We start from the raw sequence: 18767 nt of genomic DNA on the forward strand, positions 1-18767 counted from the left end.
AACGAAAAGAAAAAAACGTTCAATTTTCAAGTTTTGCGGTAATTTCTCATCAAAGGCAACGAGACCGGTGGTACGGTAACACTTGTTTCAACTGTGCGATTTGCTGTGTACTCCTCTCGGATAACGATTGCTTCAATAAAATTTATTTATTTTAATAAAATATATTTTTCAAAGTGATCTTTAAAGTGTTTTCCTTATTTTACAGTTCATTTTTTTAACTTTGAAATTAATTTTTTTATTTTTTTATTTTTGCAGTGAATGTTTTGGTCGCGAGTTCAGTTCGCGGCACGAAGGAGAGAAGACAGTCGACCGCTTTACCGAAGAATCTTCACAAATCGTCGACTTGACATCGCTCATAAGGGTAAGAACATGATTTAGACAACGATTTATTTAATCGAAACATGACGAATATGTTTTCCAAGTTGTAGTACTCAGGCAACTCAAATCTAATATGAAAATATTAAATAGCAATATTTTCGTAGTTGGGTGATATTTCAAGATAAAATCGCAATATTCCGAGACTTATTCGAAATCTTTTTAGATTGAGCAATCTTTTGAGAATATTTCGCAATATTTTGAGGTTGATTCGCAATATTTCTGAATCTGAAAATATTACGAAAAATTCGTAATATTTTGAGATGACATAGCAATCTTTTGAGATTGGTTCGCAATCTTTCTGAAATCTAAAAATATTACAAAAAAATGTGTAATATTCTAAGATTAATTTGCAATCTTTTTGCAGTCCATAAAGATTACGAAACACCATTTCCAAATTTCCATCGGCTTCACATGATCGTGATATATATACAACAATTATGATTACTGTTCCGTTCTAAATTCTCTTTTCTTCCAAATGATAAAAGACTTTTCAAAGTAAAAAACAGCTACATGAAAATCTATATAATGGAGCATCTCACTGTTAACGGATATTTGATTTTTCGTTGCATATTGTAGAAGGAGTTTTTGCAGAGAAAGCCATAGAATTCACAAATCTGTCCACTCATGTAATTTTTTCTAGATAATTGGCCGGTCATATTACAAATTCAGTCAAACAATCACGAAGATTGGTCGAATATATTAAAGTAGACTTACAACTATTCATTCACGCGTGATGCGTTTGAGATTTTCTGATTTCAATTGAAATCATAAAATATTGTCAACAGCAAGCATGTTCCCAGTATACTCATCATTTTAATCAAATTGTTAGTGAAAAAAAATATTGAAAAAATAAAATGTTTTTCTCTCTTTGACAAAAATTCGGAAAAATTGCACATCTAACTTTTTTAAAAGCATAACAAATAAATCGTTTTTCCACATTCGCTTTCAAAGAAAGTTATCCAATTTCGCTCTGACACTTAGAAAATTTGCGAAAAGTCACTGATTTCCCATCAAAGGTAACGAAAAGGACGTGCGCCCATCAACTATTTACTTAAGCAATAACTAAATCTAGATGCGACACGTACAGGATGGCTCAACAGGTAAGATAATGGTTTATAGACTCAACGACAAGCGACGGACAAGTTCAACTCCCCTCAATGGCAACAAAAGTTCTTCGAGTTATCACAAAACAGTTCTAGAATAGTCGATGAATGCATTTTTAATATTTAGAGACAAATTCGCAATATTTTGAGACAAAATCGCAATATTCTGAGACGAAATCTCAATCTTTGCAGATGAAATCTCAATCTTCGGAGACGAGTTCGCAGTCTTTTGAGACAAATTAGTAATATTTTGAGATAAAACGGAAGTCTTCCTAGAAATTTTCACACTTTCGCAATATTTTGAGATGAAATTGTAATCTTTTGAGACAAAATTGAAATCTATTCGAAATTTTTAGTAATCGTATATGGACGCACTATTTCTCGTTTTTACTACAAAAATATTGCTATTTAATATTTTCATATTAGATTTGAGTTGCCTGAGTAATGCTTTGAAAGATTGATTTTCCAGTTACTCAGGCAACTCAAATCTAATATGAAAATATTAAATAGCAATATTTTTGTAGTAAAAACGAGAAATAGTGCGTCCATATACGATTACTAAAAATTTCGAATAGATTTCAATTTTGTCTCAAAAGATTACAATTTCATCTCAAAATATTGCGAAAGTGTGAAAATTTCTAGGAAGACTTCCGTTTTATCTCAAAATATTACTAATTTGTCTCAAAAGACTGCGAACTCGTCTCCGAAGATTGAGATTTCATCTGCAAAGATTGAGATTTCGTCTCAGAATATTGCGATTTTGTCTCAAAATATTGCGAATTTGTCTCTAAATATTAAAAATGCATTCATCGACTATTCTAGAACTGTTTTGTGATAACTCGAAGAACTTTTGTTGCCATTGAGGGGAGTTGAACTTGTCCGTCGCTTGTCGTTGAGTCTATAAACCATTATCTTACCTGTTGAGCCATCCTGTACGTGTCGCATCTAGATTTAGTTATTGCTTAAGTAAATAGTTGATGGGCGCACGTCCTTTTCGTTACCTTTGATGGGAAATCAGTGACTTTTCGCAAATTTTCTAAGTGTCAGAGCGAAATTGGATAACTTTCTTTGAAAGCGAATGTGGAAAAACGATTTATTTGTTATGCTTTTAAAAAAGTTAGATGTGCAATTTTTCCGAATTTTTGTCAAAGAGAGAAAAACATTTTATTTTTTCAATATTTTTTTTCACTAACAATTTGATTAAAATGATGAGTATACTGGGAACATGCTTGCTGTTGACAATATTTTATGATTTCAATTGAAATCAGAAAATCTCAAACGCATCACGCGTGAATGAATAGTTGTAAGTCTACTTTAATATATTCGACCAATCTTCGTGATTGTTTGACTGAATTTGTAATATGACCGGCCAATTATCTAGAAAAAATTACATGAGTGGACAGATTTGTGAATTCTATGGCTTTCTCTGCAAAAACTCCTTCTACAATATGCAACGAAAAATCAAATATCCGTTAACAGTGAGATGCTCCATTATATAGATTTTCATGTAGCTGTTTTTTACTTTGAAAAGTCTTTTATCATTTGGAAGAAAAGAGAATTTAGAACGGAACAGTAATCATAATTGTTGTATATATATCACGATCATGTAAAGCCGATGGAAATTTGGAAATGGTGTTTTGTAATCTTTATGGACTGCAAAAAGATTGCAAATTAATCTTAGAATATTACACATTTTTTTGTAATATTTTTAGATTTCAGAAAGATTGCGAACCAATCTCAAAAGATTGCTATGTCATCTCAAAATATTACGAATTTTTCGTAATATTTTCAGATTCAGAAATATTGCGAATCAACCTCAAAATATTGCGAAATATTCTCAAAAGATTGCTCAATCTAAAAAGATTTCGAATAAGTCTCGGAATATTGCGATTTTATCTTGAAATATCACCCAACTACGAAAATATTGCTATTTAATATTTTCATATTAGATTTGAGTTGCCTGAGTAATTCTTTTTCTTTTCAGTAATTGTCCGATCCATCCTTGGTTTCCTCGTTTTCAGTACTTCATATTGTATCATCAACGCAGGAATCTACTACAAGTAAAGGATTAAAATCCATTATATTTTATATAACTTTCCATAAAATTCCAGGTTTGTGCGACCAATCCGTCAAGAAGAGCGAGAACTTCTGGAGAGAGAACTAATCGAGGCAGATAAGGCCGGATTTGCGTTCAAAAAGTGAGATTTGAAGTTTTAAACTAGCCAAAATTGGATTTTTCAGATGATTCGTCCGTTTTCACGTGCTCTCACTTCACTTTCTTCCAAATGGGAAGGATTGTTCTTTGTTGGCTTTACTGCTGGAGCTGGTTTTGAACTTTTCAAGATTTATTTCTCTTTTAATGGTAAGATTTTTTAAGTTGCTGATTAACAATTACAGTGTGTATGTATTTTCAGGTGTAAATTACTACAGCGTTCTCAAAAAACGGCAATTACAAAAAGAGCTTGACGCATTCGAACGGCAACTCAAAGATCTGGATACAATCATTGCCACCGGACAACCTCAAACATTTTGAATGCTGTTTTAGAATAGTTAATTGTTAGGTTATTAAGTAGGTCTCCCCACGTCTCCTGATCCTGTTAAAACGGCTTTTTCTGTTGTCTCTCATTTTCTTCATTCTTATTTGTTAATACCATTTTGATTAAAAATCTCTGAAATGTTTCATATTTAAATAACTCTATTGCTATTGACACTGAATATTTGAAGAATGCTACAACAAAAAAAAGGGTATGATTTTTCAAGAGCTTTCTGAAGCACTGAGGCATGAACGGGTAGTTTTTGACGGAAGTCTGAAAAACTACAAAACTGATTGTGGCGTTACTTATTACGTGAACACTAAACTCTGAGAATGCGTATTGTACAACATATCTGACGCGCAAAATATCTCGTAGCGAGAACTACAGTAATCATTTAAATGACTACTGTAGCCCTTATGATCGTTACAGTATTAATTTAGATAATTACTGTAGTTTTCGCTACGAGATATTTTGCGCGTTAAATATGTTGCGAAATTCGCATTCTCAGAATTTAGTGTACCCGTAATATTATGGTTGTTACTATTTTCCCATCCGTTACCAAAGGCCAATAGCCACAGTTAGACCATAAATCTTGGTACATGTAAGAACGGAGGTGCAAGTTGTATTGTTTCACATTCCTCGTCGATCGATAACTGGGTCAAAGTATCGTATACTTGTTGGTAAAGGGGCGTGGTTTGCACATCCAGCGTTTATGATGATATTATCCGGTTGCCATTAGAATAGTCATTCATTCTACATTTTCAGTCAACTGGAGGTCTCACCTCAAACTCTCTTTCTCTTGTTTGAATAATTATGTATTTTGAGGTCCATCGAATATTGTCTGACTTATATTTTCTTCGCTGCTCTTTATCTTTTAATGCTTTATTTTACTCTAGTAATTCTCAGAATTTCTTTCCACGAACTCAAAATGCCGTTCGCTTCGGATCTCAACATGGCATCAAGGCACTTACCATGAAATATGTCAACTCGGAGAGTATAATGTGGGAAGCGAGAAGAATTGTTAGAATCATTTCTCGACTTGAAGCAGAGGAACATCAGTCAAGAGTTGCTCCAAAAAGATCAAGAAGTCCTGGATCTACATCACCATCTGCATCAAATTCTTCTTCGTCATCTTCAAGTGAACTCTCGTTTGATATGTTCTTGTCTAAAAGAACAGTTCCAATTAAAGTCACTTCAAAGCGAAAGAGAGTGATTGCCCAAGCATCGCGGAACATGAAGCCATAGCAGCAAGAGTCTCGTCAAGAATCCGCAGAGAAAGATCGAGCCAATGATGAGAAGTTGAAGAAATTCATTGAGAGCAGAAAACTGAAGGAGCAAGCGAAGAAGGATGCAAACATCAAAAAATGCAAAGAAGTGAAGGAAACTGTCATGATTCCAGCCAAGAGAATGAAGAAGCGTCAGCTCGAGCAGTATGCCTACAGATTCAAGTAATCTAATTGTGTTTCTATGTTTTATAACTATTCCAATTCTATTCTAATTCATCAAACCATTTTCCAATTTCCAAAATTACTAATTATTTTGTACCCGGTTTATACATATTGTCAATAATTTTGTGCTTTAATAAAATTTTGTACCTTACATCCGAAAATACAGCCAAACAGAGTATATTAGCTTGTACGAAAGTATTTTTTAAAAAATTGATAAAAATATATAAAAGCTGATTTTTTCAAAAATTCAAAAGTATGGGAAAATCAAATGGAGTCATTCTTTTTTATTGCATAAAACTGTTCAGCATAGTCAAAAATACCAGAATATGCCAATCAAAGTATAATAGCTTGTACGGAAGTATTTTTAAAAAATTGATAAAAATATATAGAAGCTGATTTTTTCAAAAATTCAAAAGTCCTGGAAAATTATATGGAGTCATTCTTTTTTATTTCATAAAAGTATTAATTATGGAAAAAATGGAAATTTAAATGTGCACTGGTTTTCAAAATTTTTTTAACTAAGAATTATGGAAAAAATGGAAATTTAAATGTGCACTGGTTTTCAAAATTTTTTAAACTGAGAATTATGAAAAAAATGGAAATTTAAATGTGCACTGGTTTTCAAAATTTTTTAAACTGAGAACTATGGAGAATATGGAAATTTAAATGTGCACTGGTTTTCAAAATTTTTTAAACTGAGAATTATGGAGAATATGGAAATTTAAATGTGCACTGGTTTTCAAAATTTTTTAAACTGAGAATTATGGAGAATATGGAAATTTAAATGTGCACTGGTTTTCAAAATTTTTTAAACTGAGAATTATGGAGAATATGGAAATTTAAATGTGCACTGGTTTTCAAAATTTTTTAAACTGAGAATTATGGAGAATATGGAAATTTAAATGTGCACTGGTTTTCAAAATGTTTTAAACTGAGAATTATGGAGAATATGGAAATTTAAATGTGCACTGGTTTTCAAAATGTTTTAAACTGAGAATTATGGAGAATATGGAAATTTAAATGTGCACTGGTTTTCAAAATTTATTAAACTGAGAATTATGGAGAATATGGAAATTTAAATGTGCACTGCATTTCAAAATTTATTAAACTGAGAATTATGGAGAATATGGAAATTTAAATGTGCACTGGTTTTCAAAATGTTTTAAACTGAGAATTATGGAGAATATGGAAATTTAAATGTGCACTGGTTTTCAAAATTTATTAAACTGAGAATTATGGAGAATATGGAAATTTAAATGTGCACTGGTTTTCAAAATTTATTAAACTGAGAATTATGGAGAATATGGAAATTTAAATGTGCACTGGTTTTCAAAATGTTTTAAACTGAGAATTATGGAAAAAAATGGTAAATTTAAATGTGCACTGGTTTTCAAAATGTTTTAAACTGAGAATTATGGAAAAAATGGAAGTTTAAATGTGCACTGGTTTTCAAAATGTTTTAAACTGAGAATTATGGAAAAAAATGGTAAATTTAAATGTGCACTGGTTTTCACAATGTTTTAAACTGAGAATTATGGAGAATATGGAAATTCAAATGTGCACTGGTTTTCAAAATGTTTTAAACTGAGAATTATGGAAAAAATGGAAGTTTAAATGTGCACTGGTTTTCAAAGTGTTTTAAACTGAGAATTATGGAAAAAAATGGTAAATTTAAATGTGCACTGGTTTTCAAAATGTTTTAAACTGAGAATTATGGAGAATATGGAAATTTAAGTGTGCACTGGTTTTCAAAGTGTTTTAAACTGAGAATTATGGAAAAAATGGAAGTTTAAATGTGCACTGGTTTTCAAAGTGTTTTAAACTGAGAATTATGGAAAAAATGGAAGTTTAAATGTGCACTGGTTTTCAAAATGTTTTAAACTGAGAATTAAAAAAAAAAAACTAAAAATAAAACTAAAAATAAAACTAAAACTAAAAATAAAACTAAAAATGAAAATAAAAATGCCAATCAAAGTATAATAGCTTATACGGAAGTATTTTTTTAAAAACTGATAAAAAATATATAAAAGCTGATTTTTTCACATATTCAAAAGTATGGGAAAATTATATGGAGTCATTCTTTTTTATTGCATAAAACTGTTCAGCATAGTCAAAAATACCAGAATATGCCAATCACAGTATAATAGCTTATACGGAAGTATTTTTTTAAAAATTGATAAAAAATATATAAAAGCTGATTTTTTCAAAAATTCAAAAGTATGGGAAAATCATATGGAGTCATTCTTTTTTATTGCATAAAACTGTTCAGTATAGTCAAAAATACCAGAATATGCCAATCAAAGTATAATAGCTTGTACGGAAGTATTTTTTTAAAAATTGATAAAAAATATATAAAAGCTGATTTTTTCAAAAATTCAAAAGTATGGGAAAATCATATGGAGTCATTCTTTTTTATTGCATAAAACTGTTCAGTATAGTCAAAAATACCAGAATATGCCAATCAAAGTATAATAGCTTGTACGGAAGTATTTTTTTAAAAATTGATAAAAAATATATAAAAGCTGATTTTTTCACATATTCAAAAGTATGGGAAAATTATATGGAGTCATTCTTTTTTATTGCATAAAACTGTTCAGCATAGTCAAAAATACCAGAATATGCCAATCAAAGTATAATAGCTTGTACGGAAGTTTTTTTTTAAAAATTGATAAAAAATATATAAAAGCTGATTTTTTCAAAAATTCAAAAGTATGGGAAAATCATATGGAGTCATTCTTTTTTATTGCATAAAACTGTTCAGTATAGTCAAAAATACCAGAATATGCCAATCAAAGTATAATAGCTTGTACGGAAGTATTTTTTTAAAAATTGATAAAAAATATATAAAAGCTGATTTTTTCACATATTCAAAAGTATGGGAAAATTATATGGAGTCATTCTTTTTTATTGCATAAAACTGTTCAGCATAGTCAAAAATACCAGAATATGCCAATCACAGTATAATAGCTTATACGGAAGTATTTTTTTAAAAATTGATAAAAAATATATAAAAGCTGATTTTTTCAAAAATTCAAAAGTATGGGAAAATCATATGGAGTCATTCTTTTTTATTGCATAAAACTGTTCAGTATAGTCAAAAATACCAGAATATGCCAATCAAAGTATAATAGCTTGTACGGAAGTATTTTTTTAAAAATTGATAAAAAATATATAAAAGCTGATTTTTTCAAAAATTCAAAAGTATGGGAAAATCATATGGAGTCATTCTTTTTTATTGCATAAAACTGTTCAGTATAGTCAAAAATACCAGAATATGCCAATCAAAGTATAATAGCTTGTACGGAAGTATTTTTTTAAAAATTGATAAAAAATATATAAAAGCTGATTTTTTCACATATTCAAAAGTATGGGAAAATTATATGGAGTCATTCTTTTTTATTGCATAAAACTGTTCAGCATAGTCAAAAATACCAGAATATGCCAATCAAAGTATAATAGCTTGTACGGAAGTTTTTTTTTAAAAATTGATAAAAAATATATAAAAGCTGATTTTTTCAAAAATTCAAAAGTATGGGAAAATCATATGGAGTCATTCTTTTTTATTGCATAAAACTGTTCAGTATAGTCAAAAATACCAGAATATGCCAATCAAAGTATAATAGCTTGTACGGAAGTATTTTTTAAAAAATTGATAAAAATATATAAAAGCTGATTTTTTCACATATTCAAAAGTATGGGAAAATTATATGGGAAAATCATATTGTGGAAACAATATTTCATTACGGCCGAACTCTTTTGTGCTATTTTCTAGAATCATATACATAATCAAAGGTATTTAAATCATATGAGCTGAAATTCTGTACCATACAAAGTCAAAATCTTCTTCAAAAGAATATTTTATTATCACGTGTATAATATGACTCCAAAGTTCTGAAGGTTTTCATGAATCATAAAAATATTCGCATCATGTGATAAACTTCTGGGATGCACTTTTGGGTCCCGGGGTTAGCCCTAACGTCTGAAAGCAGAAATAAAATTAACTTATTAACAACATTCATTCGAGTTCCGAAAAAAATTATCGTACAACATTATTTCCATAGTGGGAGAATAAAATAATGGAGTTCATGAAATTGGTTTGAGCATGCGCCTCATCACGGGTCAATTCGTAGATATCCTGTAAGTATCACTATATGATTTAAATTGACAAAACAAGAACATCTAACCTTTTCCATTTCTTCGTGGAGTCGCCGTGTGGCAGTCTTTTTCACCGGATCTTCCTCCAATTTGCTAGCATGTTCTGGCTCGAAAATATGAAATTTTGGAACTATGAAGAATTTCGCAAGCTTAATCCCGTTAAGGGGATCTTCAGCAGCCAATGTAACAAGTTCAAGACGTCCGTTCAGTTTTCCAATGTCACGAGGATCTTTGTGAGGGACTGTGTTCATGTATTCCGCGTAGCATTTCCTGAACATATAGGGAATCGAGAAATTATTAAAAAGAAATAACAAGATGAACAACTCACTTGATCGCCTCTTTCTGTTTGATGGTTCCTCGATTTTCCTGAAGTCGGTGCATTTCTTCAACAAAAACTTTCACAAGAGCGTCATCAATACTCAAATTCTTTTTTCCTTCTGTCAAATGAGCATTCAAACGAATATCCCATCTATGATGCAAAAGTAATTGTTGATTTCTCGACAAGAATCCTTCATATTTCTCTTCTCTTTCAGCTTTCGGAGTTGCATAATGTTCACGCACTTCATCAAATGTCCACATTGTTTCCGGATTATACTCTGGAGCAAAACGATTGGGGAAAAAACGCTGTACCAGTTGGACGAATTTAGCACGATCCTAAAATGAGAGTTTTTAGTTGTTTAATTTAAAAATGGATTCAATTGAATCTTAAACTAACCTCTGGGCATGTGACCATTTCTTGATACGAACAGAACATTGAGTAGATGCCAGCAATTACCACAGTAAATCTGGAATAGATCTTTATAATGGTAACTTCACTGCTGAAAAACATACATTCCATAAATTGGCTCATCTCTATGATCAGACGAAACAATCACAGAAATCCATTGAGCAATCAAAAGAAGCAGACCAATAAAACTAAGAAGTTCGTTATCCCGACACTTTTCAACACGACGACCCTCAATAAATCCAAGTTCTCTTTCGATTCTCATGTCAATTCGGTAGGCAAGAAGAGGGCGACGGCTGAAATTTCTTGATTATATTAAAATATATCTCAACACTTCAATTCGATACAAACCATTTAATTAATCTACTAGATTCATAAATTGCAGCTGCATAGTTAACCATTATGAAGACTCCAAAGAAAAGTGGAAACCAAATGGATATAGTATCCTGACAGATGACACCAACACAAGTCCATGTAGCAGCTAATTTATTCCAACCAGTTTGAAAAATTATTAGCAGAAAAGCAGCCAACATTCCAACTGATAATACCATTCTTGGTACAATACGAACACCCCATGATCTTTCATTATTCCAATCTCGTTCCCATTCATTTAAATGTACTGCTCGAAGTATTTGATTCACATTCCATGATTCCATTACCCATTGTATCATTGCTGCAAATTCAATTTAAACATTTAAATAGACAAATAGGCTGTGGACAATTGCCTACCCAGAACATAACAAAAGTGTATAGCAATGAAATAAAAACGACATGCTGCTTGAGTAATGGCGAATACTGTGGGGTTACTGTACAAGCACATTATAATTCCGGCGGCAGTCATGCTATAGGATCGGAGACGTTGATGGGTGTCTTGAGGATCCTGAAATGGAATACCGTATATTCTCTATTAGAGCGGCATGCCGCACTAATTTCCGGGCCCTTCGTGACGTGCGCTCTATTAGAGACTGCCGTTCTACTGGATACTGCCGCACTAATTTTCAATAACTAATTTTCATATTGAAGTTACTACTTTTGGGAGTAGTAACCTCAAAATTTCCTTATAAAACCTCATGTTTTATGGAAAAATTCATGAAAATTGTGTAATTTTGCCTCACAAAGACACTAAAATTCAATATTTAAATGAAAATTTATAAATTCATTCAAGAATGAACAAAAATATCTTCGAAGAAATCGAAAAATTGAGATGGCTCTCGCACCCAAAAAAAAGGGGTGCCGCAGGGGTAATAGAGACTGCCGCTCTAATTTTCGAAGAGCCAGTTAGGGTGCCGCTCTAATAGATACGCCGTACTATTAGATACGCCGCTCAAATAGAGAATATACGGTAATTGTTTTTACAACACAGCAGTTCACTTACGTCTCCTTGTTCCGAACTAACACCGAATCCTAATACGGCCAGTTTTCCGAGCTTAAGCAAGAATCCACCAAGTGTGATTGTTGCACCGACAACAGATGAATATCCAAGATCTCCTTTGTATTCTTTACTTTTCTCCTTTTCACATCTATCACCTGCATATCCCCAGTTGCATTTACAACTAACCTCTGCCAATTCACTTGTACATACACCATTCTTTCCACAAGCTTCTGGAGTACAGGGATTTGATGCTCTCCAACAAGTTGCCATCTGAATTGATATGATCAGAAGATCTAATAATTAGGATACTTACCTTAAAAGGTTCTTTACATACACATTTGTATCCTTGAACCACTCCATCAGAATTTGTAACTGGTTGACACTCTTTTGTTCCTCTTCCAAAACAAACTTTACAACTCGACACCATTTCATTTGTCGTGTCCCGAATCTTCCGTTCTTGTACTGACTCTCCACAATCAATATTACTCGGATTCGGATATATTGCTCCCAATTCGTTACAAGTGACTGTGAAAGTCTTTCGATTTCCGTAGAGACAAGCTACACTTCCAGATCTTCTTGGCTGAAGAGTTCCAGCATATTCTTTGAAGCTTGTGAAATAGTCGTATGCAAGAAAGATCTTCTCCACATCACATTCAGTAGAGTTACAGTATTCTGAAAGGTTTCAAATGGAGTAATAAGTATGGAAAAGAAAAACTCACGAGGAAGAACACAGAGGGCTGAAATGTTCTCAAATATCTCCGAGATTCCAACAGTCACCGAAATAGGAGAACTAACTAATGTTTGATTGAAAATACTGTAGACATCAGCCATTTTATCAAATCTTTCCTTCTTCCCTCCAATTCCATTCGCATAAATCCAATCAATATTCCGTAATCCTGCACTTTCCTGGATCAACCGAATATCAGCATTATCACGGATCTTATCAAGAGAAGCCAGGGATTGTTTGTCGGTAGTTTTGCAATATGATAAAGCTGATTGATATGAATTGATTTTTGAAGAAGCTGGGACTAAAAGGAAGCAAGAAGATGTTCCGATAAGGTATCCAGATGGACACTGAACCTTGCATGCAGGATCTTCCGTTGTTGTGGATGTGCTTTGAGAAGTACTTGTGGAAGAAGAGGACGAGGATTCTGTTGCTGGAGAGGTATTGCCAGAAGTGGAAGATTTTTGAGAAGATGCAGTTGGAATAGCGGTTAAAATCGGAGTAGTGGATACAGCTATTTGAGAAGAAGATGGTTGATCTAGACTTATTGTTGGAATAGACGCTGGTGAAGTAGATCCTTGTGTAGACAATTTAGAAGTTGCTGGCCATGATGGTTTCACGTCACTAGTGGATCCAGATGGAAGTGTCGTTGTAGTTGTTGAACTAGTTTTAGAGCTTTTGCTATTTTCTGTGGTATCTGGGATTGAAGTGGTCTTATCCGACGGCAGAACTGATGTAGAACTAGATTTCTCAGTGTTAGGTTTGGTAACTGGTTCAGTGGATTCTGTGGAAGATCTGGTGTTAGTCGCAGAATTCTCATTTGATTTGAAAGTGGTTGTGTCACCAGACGTCTCCGCTGTAATTTAACCTTGTGGAGAGGGGGTGGTCAATAATTACTTGTAAATTTTATTATTACAAATTGCCTATTTTATGCCCAAAACTCAAAAAAAACACTGACCTGTAGTTGTCATGGTACTCTCTGTAGTTTTTGTAGTTCCAGGTGGCTCAGAAGACCTTGTGAACACATCATCTGGTGGAAAGATTTCATAACCTGGCAATCCTGATGTACTAGGTTTTGAGCTTCTTGTGGTTGATTTGGAAGTCTCTGACGTTTCAGATGAAGTTTCAGTTATGCCAGTTGTTGAACTGCTTATTGAGTGTGTTGCTCTTTGAGTGGATGAGAAGCTTGATAGTTTCGTAGAGGCTGAAGTAGATGAACTGGATTGTGCTGTGCTGAGATCTGTGACTGGTATGATTGTTGTGGATGATGTAGAGCCTGTCAGGGTAGAGGGTGAGATGCTTGTTTTATCAGAAGAAGATCGTTGGGATGTTTGAGGTGAAACTTTCGTTGAGACTTTTATCGTTGTTTGTTTTGTTGTAGAAGTTTCAGTCACGGAGGAGGAAGTTCTTCCAGATGTTCCTGAAGACCCCGAAGAACTTGTAGAACCTGTTGATTTTGAACTTGAATCCGTCGCACCACTTGAAGCAGACGTAGACTGAGTAGTAGTAGTAGTAGTAGTTCTCGTCTTCGAATTGGATGAGGAGTTTGTCGGCAAAGATTTTGAAGAGCCTAATGTGGTAGTAGTGGAAGATTTCTGAGAAGTTGCCTGTGTAAACGGGGAAGTAATCCTTGGTGAAGTATCCGAACTCAGTGTAGAAGAACGGCTTGATCCCGACGAGCTTGTGGAAGACACTGTAGAGCCACTGGTTGTTGATTTAGATAAATCGGTTGTCGGAGAAGAAGTCGGTGTTTCAGATGGAGGAGTGCTTGAGTGTGAGATCGTGCTCAATACTGCAGTGCTGGCTGTTGTAGTGGAAGAAGGTTTTGACATTTGAGACGATCCACTTGATGATTTTGAAATGGAAGATGTTGTGTTTTCAGTCAATGTCGATTTATCAGTGGAAGTCTTCGAAGATGAACCAGTTGATTGAATACTACCAGATGTTGATGTACTGCGAGTCAAGTCTTCAGAAGAAGTCGTAGGAGTAGAACCGGTTGTCTTGGATGTAGTAGATGTTGCAAAACTCGTGGAAGATGAGGAAGAAGTGCTCGTTGTAGAAGCTGATGTCTCCAGTGCAGTGGTTGTTGATGCTGTTCTTGTTGATTGGGAAGTAGAACTCGGTGTGGATGTTGAGACGGTAGTAGTGTCATAGTCAGGGCAGGAATATATAGTCACACCAGCTATTTCTACAGTCACCCCTGGAGGAATATTTTCCCAAATTGGAAAAGTTGTTGTTGGAGGTTCAGTTGAAGTACTTGTTGCTAGGGTAGAGCTGGATGAAGTTGTCTCCTTGGTAGACGTGGTTGAGTCTTTTGCAGAAGTCGTTTCGTTTGAGTGTGGCGAAGTTGTTGTAGTCTCTGAAAGCATGATTAAGATTTACAAACTTAGAATATCACTGTTTAACTTTAAGCCTATTTTGCAAAAACTGTCTTTTTTATAACACGGGAGAAGTAGATTTCTTTCCAGATTTTTATGTATACATGGGATTTGGAAAACCAGATATAGCGATACATCCGTTCTTAGCTTGGCAATTTCACACAACTTCTCATCCAAATTAAACAGCTTTAGAAATATCAAAAGTTGCTAAAACTGGGTAAAGTTAAAAATAATATTTTGGAAAATTCGGCAATATGCCGAGAGAGGTTATGGAGCAATCCAAATGAATTTTCCCACTTTTTCCTGTTTTCGCAGATCCAAAGCTTACCTGTTGAGTTTATCTGATTTTTTGTAGATTGTGATTCATCATTACATCCCGGAGTTTCTTCTGAGAAGGAATCTCCTCTATTGTTTTTCCCTCTATTACACCCGTTGTCTTAAAATTGATACTTGATCACTTTTCAATTTCCATTTCAAAAGTTTTAGACTTACTTGCATCAGCATAAGCATATCTTTGTTGCAGTACTACCAGAATTAAAAAGCCTATGAAAAACAGCGGTGGCCGCATTATTTCAGTGCAGCAGGGCTCCTGAGCTCTGTGTGCTCAGCGAGGCGTATTTATGGAGAAAACCGTTACCCCCGGTTACGGTCTGACAAGTTTATGGCTTTTGTTGGGTTTCTCAACATTTTTTGACGAGATTATGGTCACATTTCAAGTGGTTTTATTTCCGTTTCTGGGAAAAGTTTTAGAAGTGGCCACGACTTGGATACGGTAGCTATGATTTTGGCAGAACTTGCACGTAGTTACCAACTTTTTGGTGGAGATTTTTTAGTTTTATGAAGTAAAACTCTAATAGTACAGCACCACAAAATACCACAGTTTAAGGGATTTATAGATAAAGGTAGGCAGGTAGATAGACACTTGTGCACCTACTTGTTAAGCCTAAATACGAGACAAACACAGGTAACCTGAAATGCACAAAAGTACACAAAATTATCGTGTCAATAGAGAAGGCTTAGGAACAAAACAGGCGTAGGGTCGAAGGTAGGTAGGCGGATTTTTGTGCCTATGTGGATGTCTAACTTTTATTCAAAACTTTTCGCTTTCAATTTTGCCTTTTCGAAATCAAAAATTTTCCTATTCCAAAGTTCACCTAAATTAACACATAAATCACTTCCAAATTACCTCAATTTCATCCGGATTCTCCCGTTTTTTTTTTCTCGCAAAGGTTGTTGAAAAAGTCGAAAACCAATCAGATAAGTTGAAGGCGGTTTGCTGGGGGCAGATTCACTCACACCGATAACCTCCACAATTTTCCGTTCTTTTTCAAGACCCTTTTTATGGTTTTCTTCCACTCTTCAAGGTTGATCAATTGATTTTTGAATGGTTTGGAACGACGTGTTTTCAATTTTGTGCATGTATCTGGTGGCCTAGAAATAACAAATTAAAGAATCAAAAAGATCTGGAAAAAAAACGAATTTTTTTTAGAAATATTTTATTTTAAATTTCCAATATAAATTTTCCCACAACAATTAGCGTCTCTATGGCAAATATAATGATTTCTTCTAAATGTAATAATATGGCTTAAACTGGTTTCTCTAACCTCCCAGATGTTAACAATGACCTCCCCCCCCCATAATGTTATCATCACCTCTTCTATGTGTTTCATTGTCGAATTCATTAATTGTGTGTTTTGTTATAATGATTAAAAGATAAAACTCTTCAAGTTTCCGTTTTTTTCATCATTTCCTTACCCTCTTTTCCGCCTGTTTTCATTTATTTTTTTAATTGAAGAAACACTTAAATTGTACGACTGTATGGAGGCAGATGTGTAAAACCCGTTAACCTTTTTTTGAGAGATAGACTGGCAAAACATTATGTTAGTTGCGGTGGCGAGAATTGGCTTTTGAACAAACTTTGACGCCCCAAGCTTTTTTTTGAAATTTAGGACATTTAAGCCATTTTTTTGGCACGTGACCTAGAATTTTTGAAAACTCTTTCAAGTTAGTTTGCCTAGAGAATTCAAGTATTTTTTGCTTTGTTTAAAGTTTTCTTGTCAAAAAATTTTTTGAAATTTTTTGAGCTCCGGTCCGATATTTTTGGATTTTGTGAACTTCAAAAAAATATTGGCAAATAAAAACAAATTTGAAAACTATCCGCCAAAATGTTTTCAAGCATTTTGAACTCCCGCCAATTTATTTGGAAGGTTTTGAATTCTCCTCAAAAAGTTTTGAAATTTTTTAACTCCCGCAAAAGTGTTTTAAAACAATTTCAAAAGCTCCAATTCACACCGGAATTTTTCACATCTTCCGGATTCATTTTCAAGGCCTTTTCCTACAGTAACCCTGATGTACCTTCCTGCGTCAAAATTTACCTCCTTCCATAATGACAAAACACGTCTGATTCGATTATTGATCCTAACCTTTCACCAATTATTTTTTGTCTGGTTTCAAGTGTTTTTTGTCTCGAGACTTTTCAAAAGTACATCATCTTTTCCTCGTTTGTCAGACACAAGTTTTCTAAGAGTTTATGTTCCAGGGAGGTACTTAGACTACTTTTGAAATATCTGCGAATTTCTAAAAATGTTCAAAAATTACATTGAAACTGTATGACTCGAGACGGTATGTTCACAAGGAATACAACTAGTGTAGAAATAATTCCCGAATTTTAATTTATAAGGAGTACGGTATTTATAGGCTCTGGAGCAGCACTGTAGGTTTTATTGAAATACGGGTACTGTAGGAGCCGTACAAAAAGCACACGTATGTCCTGTATGAAAACTGTATATGTTTTGTGATGTGTTTATTTCATATGTAAAAAAAATCTTCTTAGGAATTACTCAAATTGTCACATATAGAATCCGCCACAAAACCAGTGGTTCTTTGAATTTTTATCACCACATGGTGCCCATGTGACCATCCCCAAATCCATGCAAAAACCGTTTGTTGTTCGAAACCACTGAGATCATCTTTTTTAGTGATCAGAAATTAGGCATAGGTTTAGGCTGAGGACTAGGATTAGGCTTGGGCTTAGGCTTACTCTAAAGTCTATGCGGGTACGTCCTGCTACAGGCTTCATGTAACGTGCCCAAAAAAGAAATGTACTTGGGAAAATGATGGATGGGAATGTTTTCATCTGTTTAGACAGGGGTAGATGAAAGAACATGGGCGGTCGAGAGAAGAATCATCGAATCAGTTGGAGGTTAGTGAGAAGATGATAATGTATGTACCGCGCAAGAAATAGATGTCTTTCTTTTTTTTTTCTTCGTGGCAATGGTGATTAACTTTTTGAATAAGACCACCTTGGGATATCGTTGAGATATGCGGCTAGTCAGTTTTGTTGAAAAACACATTTAGGCCTGTCAGGTTTTGTTAGTAGTTATTAATAATAATGTAGGTTTACGACACAAAAAATATTTGGTAACTTTATAGACTGCCCTCTTAATTTAAAATAAAAACTTTGTTTGTTTGGCTTTTTTCACATAAATCAAGTACGTCTAGTTCAAATTTTACGCGCGTCCGCTAAAATTTCAAAGATCGAATTCGGAATGCCCTAAAAACATGATGATTTTTTTTCGTTAATTAAATCCTATTCAAAGATTAGTTTTCTTTTTGTTCTTCAATGTTTAAAGTTTCAAAAATTACATTGAAAATTTAAAGACAACAATATTTTTTTTAGAATTATCAAAGAGCGGAAGTGAAAATTTCAACAGAAAAAACTAGTTTTCCATATTACTCACCACCCAGTAAATGATATTAGATTAAGATTTTCCAACTATAAAGATACAAACTTTGAAATCAAAAACTTGACATTGAAGGATGGATTACAACTACTCTATTATCACGTATCGTAAAAAGATCAAAAATTTGGATTTTCGTGTCCAAATGTATCTCTTGAGATACCTGACAATCTTTTTTTAATTGGAAATCATATTGAAAATTTGTTAGTTG

General features: G+C 33.5%; 3 protein-coding genes and 1 pseudogene across 5 annotated transcripts; 3 read left to right on the plus strand and 1 right to left on the minus strand.

Annotated features, from left to right (window-relative positions):
• The first annotated feature begins 246 nt into the window (after positions 1 to 246).
• On the plus strand, positions 247 to 4130 carry cox-14 (Cytochrome c oxidase assembly factor 3). Its single transcript, NM_001392187.1, has 4 exons — positions 247 to 361; positions 3466 to 3541; positions 3593 to 3679; positions 3723 to 4130. The coding sequence occupies exons 1-4, from the start codon at positions 259 to 261 to the stop codon at positions 3724 to 3726; spliced, it is 270 nt and encodes an 89-aa protein (NP_001379412.1). The 5' UTR covers positions 247 to 258; the 3' UTR covers positions 3727 to 4130.
• Y70G10A.4 (ATP synthase subunit e, mitochondrial) lies at positions 3465 to 4181 on the plus strand. Its single transcript, NM_001392188.1, has 2 exons — positions 3465 to 3843; positions 3896 to 4181. The coding sequence occupies exons 1-2, from the start codon at positions 3723 to 3725 to the stop codon at positions 4012 to 4014; spliced, it is 240 nt and encodes a 79-aa protein (NP_001380199.1). The 5' UTR covers positions 3465 to 3722; the 3' UTR covers positions 4015 to 4181.
• Positions 4182 to 4828: 647 nt separating this feature from the next.
• On the plus strand, positions 4829 to 5467 carry Y70G10A.1 (annotated as a pseudogene). The gene has a single exon. A coding segment is annotated over exon 1 (639 nt).
• A 3997-nt stretch (positions 5468 to 9464) lies between these two features.
• paml-1 (EGF-like domain-containing protein) lies at positions 9465 to 16081 on the minus strand (the record flags this gene model as incomplete). 2 transcript variants are annotated; one of them, NM_066865.5, is made up of 13 exons in its annotated part: positions 9465 to 9598; positions 9648 to 9888; positions 9947 to 10272; positions 10334 to 10403; positions 10450 to 10638; positions 10694 to 11015; positions 11072 to 11222; positions 11718 to 11984; positions 12028 to 12386; positions 12434 to 13294; positions 13397 to 14797; positions 15145 to 15252; positions 15309 to 15384. In NM_066865.5, the coding sequence occupies 13 exons, from the start codon at positions 15382 to 15384 to the stop codon at positions 9500 to 9502; spliced, it is 4470 nt and encodes a 1489-aa protein (NP_499266.2). In that variant the 3' UTR covers positions 9465 to 9499. The 2 variants fall into 2 exon arrangements, with proteins under 2 accessions (NP_499266.2, NP_001411907.1); NM_001424974.1 differs by lacking the exons at positions 15145 to 15252; positions 15309 to 15384 and adding an exon at positions 16003 to 16081 and having other exon boundaries at positions 9466 to 9598.
• Between the last annotated feature and the right edge of the window lie 2686 nt (positions 16082 to 18767).

This window comes from Caenorhabditis elegans, chromosome III, assembly GCF_000002985.6.
Source record: "Caenorhabditis elegans chromosome III".
In the NCBI taxonomy this organism is placed as follows: domain Eukaryota; kingdom Metazoa; phylum Nematoda; class Chromadorea; order Rhabditida; family Rhabditidae; genus Caenorhabditis; species Caenorhabditis elegans.